Raw genomic sequence first — 11,386 nt, forward strand, 5'->3', positions numbered from 1 at the left:
CTTTTAATTTAAATAAATGGTGTTGTGAATCTTAACAATTCATGTCATTACGGTAAAACTAAAATGCTTAAATTAATTAATTTTCAAAAAAGAGAAAGGTATCAATCATTCTTCTTCTTGATATAAACTAAGAGTGTAAGTGTGTCACATAAGTTAGTAACATGATGTTACTAATTTGAATTATTTTACAACAACATATATAGAATGTTTGCTATAACAACGAATAATAAGTACATGAGCACGTAAAAGAAAAGGGCAGTTCGATGCACGTAGAGTCTAGGGAAGGGAGTGTAAAATTACAATTCAAGATGATGATTGATGGCTGCTGGTAAAACCAACATCTTAATTGTGTTGTTCCCTAATGATTGAGCATTATTAAAACAATCACTCAAATCATCATCACAAGCAATCCATATCCAATCATTATCTTCATCCATATAATTTATTCTAAATCTTCCAATTGGTAATTTCAATCTTTTAGCCACTTCATTATCCAAATCATCTTTTCTTGAAAATGTGTACAATTTAAACTTCATCATATCATCTCCAAATGTTGCCTTCACTGTAAAACTGCTGCTACAACTCTCATGATCTTTTTGTGTTGTAGTTTCTGAAGCTACTGATTTGTTCTTCTTTGAAAGCATAGTTAATGTCTGGTGATCGGATTCACTAGACTTCTTACGTTTCGATAATGGCCACCTTCGAATACCATACTTTCTACATAATCGCTTCAGTGTAGATCGACTAACTGAAACAAGAAAAAGAAATTTGAGTTTTAACTTCTACTGTTGTCAGTTCAACTAAAAGATGACTACAAGTAACTTCTAATGTCACGTCAGCTAAAAGATAACTAGAAATAACTTTTACTGTCAAGTCAACTGAAAGATAACTAAAAGTAACTTCTACTGTCATGTCAGCTAAAAGATAGGCATAATACGTGCCCTTTAACTTGGCCTCATCTCGAATCTATGCTCTCCAACTTTGAGTTTGCAGAAGTAAACACTTTTAACTTTAACAGAGTTGAACAAAGAAGACACACTTGTCTATAGTGGCAATTCACATCCTGCATGGCATCCTTCCGCCCCTGGTGCAGCCCAATGGCACATTCTTTTCTGTACCTTAAAAAGGGTTGAAATTGAAGAAAGAAAATGAGATAAGAACTTACTCTGAAGGCTTTCAGCTGCATCAGAAAGGTTTTTGTCAAAATGCTGTTTGAGATCATCATAGTTGACAGAGTCTTTAGTTCTGGTTCTGCTTTCTTTTTGCAAATGAGTAACACTTACACATTGCTTCTCTGATATAACGTGTGAATCGATACTTAACACATTGGATTGAACCATCGATTGTTGTCTGTCTGCAGCACAAGATGATAATACCTCATTTCAATATGTAAAGAGGATTCAGACATATTCACCATATCACCATGGAGTACAAAATTGTGATGGCAACTAAGAATAAGTATATTTATTCTACCTTCTTTCTCCGTGTGATTTTCGTTGCCTTCCATTAGTTGGTTCCGTCTATCTTCAACGTGCAATACTTCAGGCATAAACGGACTTGCTCTAGCTTGACAAATATGAAAATAATCCACATTCTTATCTGAAGAAGCTTTAACAACTTGAACACTTGAATCATTTCCTAGTTCTTGACCTGAAGCAAATTTGAAATTCCGAAAATGCTGTCCCATTGTAGTCAAAATTGATCCAAGCAACATAATTGGATCTCCGTTATCAGGGGGAAGAAACAGCTCCAGTATGTACGCATCGTCTCCACTCTTCAAGCAAATAGCAAAAGAAGTAGTCAATCCACACCAACGCGCATAATGTACCAAAGGATACTCAATTATGCTGAATTCAGTAATGTTCTTGCAATAGCACAGCTTGCCAGAAGAAAATGCTTTCCCAACAACCCCTTGATCTTTCTGCAAAGGTTGTAACTTGGAAATGTCTCGGAAACATAACATATCATCATAATAATAATCGTCATAAACATGATCGTTAGCATCCATTTCCTCATCCGCGACAAAGTAAACTTCATTACTAGCAGACATGGCAAGCTCGGTGCAGCCAATGTACATGCCATTGTGGTCCATTTCTAGATTCACACAGGGAATCCAGACACGAATGAAAGGCAACTTGTGTGTTTCTCGCACGATTTTTAACATCCTTTTGAATTCCTCTCCTTCATTATGTTTCCCTGCTTGTACCTGGTTACAAAGGATTTTGTTCAGATAAAAATTTACTGGTTTTAACAAAGGATGAGTGATAAAAGGTAGGAATTTTGCAACTTACTTTTCTATCTTTATTGAGAAATATTTTAGGACATTTGAGATCTACTGCCTGCAATGAGATCAAAATCTTAGTCCAAAGGTACAAAAATCTACCAAACTATTAAAAAAAAACCTCAAATGAGAGTTTAAAGCACCAGTAAAGCCTGGTGCACAAAGCATCCAGCGTTCACATTAGATTTGGGGAAAGACCGCACCTCAAGAGGGTGTGATGTAGGCAGCATACCCTAACGCAAGCATCAGTGGATGAATCCACGGTGTGAGCCCATGACCTATAACTCTATAAGTCACATGAAGACTCCCCTTCAAAGGATACAGACATCTCCAACATGGTCGAGATTATAATCCTAATCGTGTAGTATTGCCATACATGGCTCGTACGAATGGGCAGACACAAGGTTTTGGTAGTGAGGCATTCCACACAAAACTATATATATACAACAACAACATACTCAGTATAGTTCCACAAAGTGGGGTCTTAGGAGGGTAGAGTGTACGCAGACCTTACCCCTACCTCAACGATAAAGAGGCTGTTTCTGATAGACCCTCATCTCAAGAAACTCGAACTATATGTATCTGTCTAAATGCCAAAAATAAGGAGATAGGACGAACCTCAAGCGGATTGAGTACTCGTTCAACTTCACAAGTCAAGTAGCCACCTTTCCAAACTGTAACAAGCTCAATCACACCAATGCAATTCTTCTCAATAGGTTCAAACACAGGCAAAGCCAAATAAGTTCGAACACCACACTGGAGAACATGATCCCTCATCGGAAACTCTTCATTCGTGTAATACCCCACATGAGTACTTGACTCTGGCAATTTTTGCTGGAAAACTCGTGTAGGCGGACCAAAAAGATGAGTTTTTTCCCTTCCTTGTTCAGGATTTTCGCCCTTATCGACACTATATTTGTAACCTTGACAGTGTTTTCTATACCAACAGAGTCCTTTATACAGATATCTAAGACCAAAAGGTTGTCCTGAAGTTGATAGATAATTTCTACCTTCAATGTTTTCCAGTCCCCAAAACTGTAGTAAAATTACTTGGGATGTTTCAATTCTTTGAAGTGCTAGTTTGATCTTTTCCTTCACAGCTTCAAGAAATATATATACACTTGAATTAGAAATCACAAAATATGGTACACCATTAGCAAGTTAAGAGTTTAAGTTCTAGCGTTGACAGTGTATAGATCTTTTTTTAAATGATCATGTTATGTTGACGTACAACATGTAATTCTTCGTGACAACCTTTTGTCTGATTCAATCTCATCTATTGTTGCTTTCGAATTCCATGGGAAACACTTTCCTTCCTACCAAACATGTACATCCTAAGAATAAAATAGAAGGTTAAAATTATATTGTTCATGTGTCATTTTATCTTGTCAGACTAAAAAGGAAAATGGATCACCTAAATGGAACGGAGGGAGTAATAATCTACTATAACCTGTTAAATTGAGTAAAATTTCTTACACTATCAATATATATATAATTTAAATCTGATACAAGAAAAGGAAAAAACAGAGAGTTGAAAGTACTAACATGCCCGTATAACTTAAATCCGAAACGAAAAATGAAAATAAAATATTTTCTACGAAATACATGATAAACACTTTCCTTCCTATCAATCATATGAATGAGGACAGAGAGAGTAATAACCTACTATAACCTGTTAAATTGAATAAACTTTCTTTACCTGTCAGTATATATAACATAAATCCGAAGCTAAAAAGAAAAGTTTTTTACTTACAAGTAGATTGAGGTTGATTGTTCGTCCAAAAAACCATTAAATGGAAATTAGAACGTTCTTCAGAGCAAGATAATGGTTCTCCAATATAATTCATGAATTCAGATGATGTATAAACTTCATAAACATCATCATTAATCATAGGATATTGATTTTTCCCTATCTGTTCCATCATATTTGCAGAATGATCAAAAGGAATATTGTTAATCATTTTTTTTTTTGATCGGTCCACAAAGGTCATTGACTCTCTCTATATATATAAGTAATAATAACAAGTCAATGAATTCACACATATGTATTATTTCTTTCTGTAATAACAATAATAACATGTTCAATATAAGTTTAATGAGTAGAATCTAAAAATTGAGAAAAATGATTTTTACCGGACCTTACCGTATGAAAATAAGGTGATTATTTTGATAAATTTCGACTCACCTAAATCATACAATATTTTATTTAATTTCCATTTATGAAAATTTTAATTAAACTTTATAATAATTTAACTTAGTTGCCATGTTTGACTTGGTCCTTATAATTTGCGAAAGAAATTAATAAATTCTAGATTCTAAAATAGTGGTTCACAGAGTTTTCGACACATTAACTCAAAAAGTTTCATCACAATTGATTTTATAGTTTAGTTATCGGATCCTATGGTTTCAATCATAAACTTTTTTCATTCTGTGTTCGTCTTTTTTAACGTATCTTGTATAATTCTATGAATAAAGTCAAAAAAGAATAGCGTGTATAGAGCGTTGCTCCCGATAAACTATAGGCTCAAACAAATAACCAAAGAATTATGCTTCACTCTCAAAACAATTGAGATCGACTATATGAATCTTCTGTATCCATATAAAAATATTCCAAATGGACAAAGAATGTAAGTTGCAACAACAAAAGCAAAAAACTTATTTTCTTAGGCTTACAAGATGAATACAATTGAAAAGTAAAAACTTTCTACAATTACAGAGGACCCTGCCATAACCAAAACCTACACTCCACATGGACAAAAAACCTAGCACTACAAGAATGATTTTACTAGTTTTTATATATTTACAACCTAAATTCTAATCATTCACCTGAGCTCTCACAGGAGCTCCCAAGATTGGGCATTATGTCATGAACTAACAATCTTACTACATTGCTGCCTGATGATCTTGAGATATCGATGCATTCTTGTAGATCTGCATCACACGTGATTAAAACCCACTCGTGGTCATCATCTAGGTACTTGATATCGAAAGTTCCCATCTCTAACTTCAGCCTCTTGGCTACTTCCTCCTTCAACTTATATATGCCAGAGTTCAAACAAAGTCGAAATCTTATGATGTCTTCCCTATAGGTTGCTTTTATTGTAACGGATGTTACTTCAGGCCTGGAAGAAAATTGTGGCATCTTCTCGACAGGAAGAGGAACCTGATTCGTAGCAATTCCATTAGAACATGGTGGGTTTGTCCAACTGTATTCTGGGACACGTTCATCGAACATGGCTTCTCCAGCCGGACAAAGATTTCTCAGATCATGTGAGCTGCCGGCATCCTCAACTAACATTCCCCTAAATTGTTGTTGGGTGTGTTCCGGAATATAAAGCCCAGGCATTAGGAATGAAGTAGATAAATTTATTTCTCCTGTGGTTTGACGAGCTGGTTCCAAAGAGCCTTCCACTTTCATGACCGACTCCTGTGTAGGTGAATTGACCAGCTCATTCTGAGGGGAGGACTCATTTGCAGGGGAAGGACTACCTTGACATGATCCATGGGAGGTAGGTGTCCCTGTGCTCTCTTCTCTAGAGAAGCTCCCAGTTCTGGACCTATGTGACCCTTCACGCACGAAACCATTCTGCTTTGGAGAGAGCTCTTCATTCCCAATAATTCGGCTTCCAAGCATTTGGTCCATAGGTTCAGCTTCTTCATGACTTCCTGGTGTTCCATGGTTGGAGAACTCATTCTTCTCTTCTTGGTACTCAGAAGCTTTACACGGTGAACCATTTATGCCTGCAGGCCAAGAAATAGAACCAACAGCAACAGGAAGTGAATTTGGTGCAAGTGAAGTCAGGCTGAATGTTCCATCAGCTCCTTGCACAGATTCAATTACACGTTTTAGCTTTGAAAGGGACCGGTTAACCTTGTTTATCTTGCGAGATGGCCATCTAGAGATCCCATGCTGCCTACAAATGCGCTTCATTGTAGTTGGACATACTGTAATTGCGAGAAAATTAACAAGAATAGTCAAATCGGCTATTACACTGGGAAAGGGGGAAAATGAACACTTTATGTGAGCAAAACATGGTAAAGAAAAAAATCATAATATTTTGAATAGCGTACCGCCAAGACTCTTCGCAGCATCCTTAAGGCTTCCAGCAAAATACTGTTGCAAAACCTCTAAGCTTATTGTTTTTTCAGCTTTTCCACGTTTTCTCTCTGATTTCTTACCAGTCTGTTTATTCTCGGGGACAGAAGCATGATTATGTGCTTCAGCTGTACCATTTACACCCTCTGCACCTTTTGCCACATTCAATGCCACAGGGGACTGCTGCTCTTCCATTAGATCAGGATGTGTCCTTCCATTTGCTACACTAGCAGACTGAGGAAGAGATTTGGTGGTTGGCACAGAGTCAAACCTTGAACCAAGTTTTTCTTCTGTGGATGCTTTAATAATCTCAACTGAACCCCAGTTATGCTCAAGTTCCTCACCAGAAGCAACCCTAAGGCTCCTAAAGTGCTGCTTCATCGTCAATAAGAGAGAGTTCAGCAATGCCAGCTGGTCAGTGTAGTCTCCATCATTTGGGGGCAGAAAAAACTCTAAAATATAATCATCGTTGCCAGTGTGAGTGCTCCGTAAGCAGATTGCTAAACAGCTGGACAACCCAAACAAACGTGCATAGTGCACCAAGGGGTACTCTGTTTTGCAAAACTGCCCTATATCTTCACAAAAGCATGATTTTTGAGAAGCATATGCCCTTCCAGCAACTCCCTGTCCCTTTTGTAAGTGATGCTCAGCACAGGCCTCACGGAAACCCCACATGTGAGCATCAACCACATAAAATGCTACATCTGTCGTAGACATACAGACTTGTCCCATGCAGCTTCCATCAAAGCTACTACAGCTCTTTTTAAACCCACCACCATCAGCCAGCACACTGCGATGCCTGCACGGAACCCATGTCTGAGCCAGAGGCAATTTATAAGTTTCACATACAGCTGTTAATATCTCCAAGATTTCAACCAATGCATTCTGACGACCTTCATTACAGATCTGGTTCATAGAATAGCCAACGACATAAGACTTATTCAGACAACAATCAACAACAGCTTAGATGAGATGTGTCCAGAAACTTTTTTCTTCTCACCTGATGGTTTGGGTAGTCCAATATCTCTGAACTTTTCAGATTCACTGCCTGCAGAAAAATTGAAATCACTTAACAAAACTGAATGTTTTAAGCTCAACTTCAATGTAGAAAAAAAGGATTGGAAAAGCTATGCATTTGGTTTACATGACGATGCATTTTACTGATAAAATCTTCTTAGCAACTACACAAGTACTTATCAAAATAGTTGAATCAACACTAGCTGATAATTTGATATCCCATGCAGCCAGGGCCGGCTCTATGCATACTTAAATAAGGCATTGGCCTTAGGCCCCCAATTTTAGGGGGCCTCAAATTTTTACCAAGAATAAATTATGTGTTAATTTTTTATAGAAAAAACATTAATTATTTATGATAAAAAGTATATATTTAAAATTATTATTTTATTCTCTTCAACCCCATTCAAATAGAAGAAATCAAGAAAATTTTGTTTTATTTTCTTACACTCTCTCCACTAATACTCATATTATTTTATTCTTTTTAACTCCTTTTACACTTTCTTCTTTAAATTGTTGATAAGTTAGAGTAATATTTTGTCAAAAATATCAATTAATAGTCGAAAAGTGTGGAACAAAGTGAATTGTAAATTCTTTTTCCATTTCTTCTTAGATTTTCAAGCATTACAACAACCATGGTAAAATGTGGGGTAACCAAATTATCAACTTCAGCAAAGATATGGTTCTAACACTTATATTTATTTGAAATTTGTCAACTTATTACTTGTAGAACTATGTTAACAATTCATATAATGATTGTCCGAGTAAAATAATATTTTTTAACGTTGAATTGATAAAATCTTATTTAAAACTAATAATTGAAAAAGAAATCGAATAAATCATTTACATATAAAAAAAATATAAAGTAATACTTTGTATTTAAAAATGTAAGAAAAGTAAATTTTAAATAAATGCATGTGAAGTTTATTTAGATTTTAGGCCTCTAATTAAGATTTCGCTTTAGGCCTCCGATAACGTTGAGCCGCCCATGCATGCAGTGAAGAGCACATGCACTAATGCACCTTCATGAACCAGCAAAATATAAAATCACAGCAGGAGAGAAAGCAATCCATTACATGCATATGAAAACAAAAGACAGTTGTGATCTTAAACAGGGAGAATTCCAGTTCATCAGACCACATGCAACAGAGTCAAAATATCCACAAAAATAAAAAAACAATACTAATAATAATACACTAATAGAAACTTCCAGAAGTTCCTCACCACAAGTAAGAAACATCTCATCCAGTCTGGGATTCTAGCATACAAATACCGACATAGTTTTATAGTATATACTAACAGATCATAAGATATATGTTCTAAATCGCATCATGTACTTGAATAAAATTGGCATTGGTTATTCATCCAGACTCTCTAAAATCTTCGGATCCAGTTTGAGATTTTGGCACCAATACACATCACTCAAAAGCAAGAGAACAATTTCAAAAACCATCACATTCAGCTGTTCATATTGATAACTTTTTTGACATAATATTTTTAACTGAGAACTAGAAAGATGATACAGCATGCCAGAAAACACTTCAGTTGAGTCTATCTGGTAAACCGGCTTAACTTCGCTGTATTCCTTTAACACAAAAGTGCACTTTCCTAGAGAAGAGCAGAATGATGGATGGAAATATGGCATAGCACTCACTGAAAGTTTGTCACCACTTTGATAAATGAATATAACCTCAGCCGCTAACGAGTAAAACAAAATCTATAGATAACTCTAGCATTTAGACAACACAGAATTGGTGCAGCAAACAAGCTATCAAGTGCCCGTGAGAGACATACCAACTAGTTAGAGTTTTATGTATAGAAATGATTAGAACAAACCTCAAGTGCTTTGCATACTTTATCAACTTCAGGGGCATAGTTGATTTTCTGGGAGGTCATTATGAGCTCCAGTACACCAACACAAGACTGACCAGATGGTTCAAATACTGGCAATGCCAAAGTTCCACGAACATTGTAATCCAGGGCGTGATTAAGACGGGGGAACTCTTTACTGGAATAATACTGCACATTTGGAGTCCATTCTGGCAACTTTTTCCGGTACACACGTCCTGGAAGTCCTAGCACTCCATCAGTCTCCCCATCCACTGAAAACATATACATCAAAGAAACCATTCGATATTGATGAAGCCCATTACAGTCCGGGTCAAGAACAAAGGGCTGCCCTGAAGTTGTAAGCACATAACGACCGCCATTCTTAACAGGTGCCCAGATCTGAGCTAACACACGTTCTCCCGTTGATTCCTTGAAGTATCGAAGTGCCTGTGTCATCCTCTCCTTGATTATGCAAGAACTATCCAGATAATCTAAAGGGGCTAATCCTTTAATTGGTAGAGGGATTCTTTTCTTATCATCAGTGACAGACACAGTTTCAGGTGCAGCCTCATGTTCATTAGCATCTGCTCCAAAGACAAAGGGAAAAATATATGAATCTTTTGTTGGTCTCAACAGCCAAATGATATCAATTATACTTCACTTGGAAAAACAATAACTATGACTAAAATCCAAAACTATTTGGGGACAATTATATGAATCACCTATTTCCATTATCCACTTTACATGATATAAGTTAAAGATGCTTACATTAATCACTAGGTGTAGCTAATTGTAGAAAGAACATTGCTAGTCATAGTAACATTTAAAAATGGGCAAAAAACCTATAGGAGTACCAAAAAGTTCAACCTTTTGCACTTGTCAAAAGAAGAAAAGTACATATTTTGATATCGTGCTATGTCAATGTTATAGTACAGAAACTAATAACTGTGCAATCTTCATTGCCAAGAGAAACCCCATTTTTTTTCACAATTAAACCAAATAGCTAGTATAACTTGCATTTTTATTATGTATTGAACTAAAAAAATTGTTTAATACTATGTATTAATACTCTAATATTCATCATAAAGAAATTTTCCGAAGTCAACTAAACTTCACACATAGTTCCAAAAAAATTGGAAACAACAAGTATAAGCCCGAGGCTTACAAGTGACAAATCTAGGGTAGTTGGAGAGCCGTAAACTGCCGCTAGAGAGAGCATTTCCGTTAGGCTTATCTTCGTTTTCATCAGAAAAAGCCCAAAGTGGAGAACAAGGCTGTTCAGAAGCAGCCGGTACGAGAAACGGCGACATAGGATTTGAAGCAGAAGCAGCTGCCGCGAAGATCTGATCAAATGACCAGGAAGCGTCGAGATCCAAATCGAGATCCATCATCAACGATTCCCTATGATTCTCCCCCGCCGCATGCTGCTGCTGCTGCAGCGCCGTTGCCGGCGCCGGCGGTGGAGGTGCAAACTCCTTAGGCTTTGAACGGAAAATGAAATTCATTTCTTCTTCCGGCTCCGACATTGAAGAAAATATGTAAAGTGATAATGATGGAGATTTTCTCTCTATTATGTATGTGGCGAGAAGAGAAAGATGACGGAGAAGATGACGATAATGGTTAATTGAGGAGTGTGATTCCATTGAGGATTGGAATCTAATAGTTGTATACTTGTATTACCTACTTGCATTGCACAAAATTTTATCCATAAAAAAAACTTAAACAATGCCACTAACTATTCCCTACTACACTTTCCACCTTACTACTATCTCCTTCGAGTCGCTATGATGATAAACATCTTCGATCATTATTTAAAAATATTTCAAATTAAGTTGATGTGATGGTAAGTATCTTCAATTTAAAAGCATTCATAATTTAACATTTGAGGATAAACATCTTCGATCTTCAATTCTAAAGCATTCATTATACAAGTAAATGTTAGTAACTGAGTAATCCTTATATAAGAGGAGACAATTGAGTACCTATTATGTTTTTTTCAAATTATGTATTATAGTTAAATGAAGTAATAATGTGATAATGCATGTTAATTAATTAGTAGTGAAAATTCGTGTGCAAATGCATGTTACGTATATATTGATTTAATGTAAAATATTGAATGCAAATAATTTTTATAGTATGTAAAATACGTTTTATATATATATATA

The 11,386-nt window shown here is 36.0% G+C and overlaps 2 protein-coding genes across 3 annotated transcripts; both read right to left on the minus strand.

Moving 5' to 3' along the window:
* Positions 1–99: 99 nt before the first annotated feature.
* Positions 100–4,278, minus strand: LOC102601001 (protein NLP7-like). Of its 2 annotated transcripts, none has more exons than XM_006343754.2 (6): positions 4,035–4,278; positions 2,900–3,381; positions 2,292–2,339; positions 1,474–2,206; positions 1,166–1,354; positions 100–748 (listed from the first exon to the last, which is right to left on the minus strand). In XM_006343754.2, the coding sequence occupies exons 1-6, from the start codon at positions 4,270–4,272 to the stop codon at positions 297–299; spliced, it is 2,142 nt and encodes a 713-aa protein (XP_006343816.2). In that variant the 5' UTR covers positions 4,273–4,278; the 3' UTR covers positions 100–296. The 2 variants fall into 2 exon arrangements, with proteins under 2 accessions (XP_006343816.2, XP_015162605.1); XM_015307119.1 differs by lacking the exon at positions 4,035–4,278 and adding an exon at positions 2,485–2,714 and having other exon boundaries at positions 2,900–2,990.
* Positions 4,279–4,915: 637 nt separating this feature from the next.
* Positions 4,916–10,965, minus strand: LOC102601351 (protein NLP6-like). Its single transcript, XM_006343755.2, has 5 exons — positions 10,387–10,965; positions 9,228–9,805; positions 7,378–7,425; positions 6,353–7,283; positions 4,916–6,226 (listed from the first exon to the last, which is right to left on the minus strand). Exons 1-5 carry the CDS (start codon positions 10,862–10,864, stop codon positions 5,100–5,102), a joined length of 3,162 nt encoding a protein of 1,053 aa, XP_006343817.1. The 5' UTR covers positions 10,865–10,965; the 3' UTR covers positions 4,916–5,099.
* Between the last annotated feature and the right edge of the window lie 421 nt (positions 10,966–11,386).

Source organism: Solanum tuberosum, unplaced genomic scaffold (genome assembly GCF_000226075.1).
Source record: "Solanum tuberosum cultivar DM 1-3 516 R44 unplaced genomic scaffold, SolTub_3.0 scf00048, whole genome shotgun sequence".
Taxonomy (NCBI): domain Eukaryota; kingdom Viridiplantae; phylum Streptophyta; class Magnoliopsida; order Solanales; family Solanaceae; genus Solanum; species Solanum tuberosum.

Coding starts and splice junctions, on each gene's coding strand:
- LOC102601351 (XM_006343755.2), bottom strand. CDS start 10,864: ATGGAATCACACTCCTCAATTAACCATTATCGTCATCTTCTCCGTCAT. Junction 7,426..9,227: donor AAGTATGCAAAGCACTTGAG/GTTTGTTCTAAT, acceptor ATTTTTCTGCAG/GCAGTGAATCTGAAAAGTTC. Junction 7,284..7,377: donor TGGACTACCCAAACCATCAG/GTGAGAAGAAAA, acceptor TCTATGAACCAG/ATCTGTAATGAAGGTCGTCA.
- LOC102601001 (XM_006343754.2), bottom strand. CDS start 4,272: ATGACCTTTGTGGACCGATCAAAAAAAAAAATGATTAACAATATTCCT. Junction 2,340..2,899: donor GAGTACTCAATCCGCTTGAG/GTTCGTCCTATC, acceptor ATCTCATTGCAG/GCAGTAGATCTCAAATGTCC. Junction 1,355..1,473: donor AAATCACACGGAGAAAGAAG/GTAGAATAAATA, acceptor CTTGTGCTGCAG/ACAGACAACAATCGATGGTT.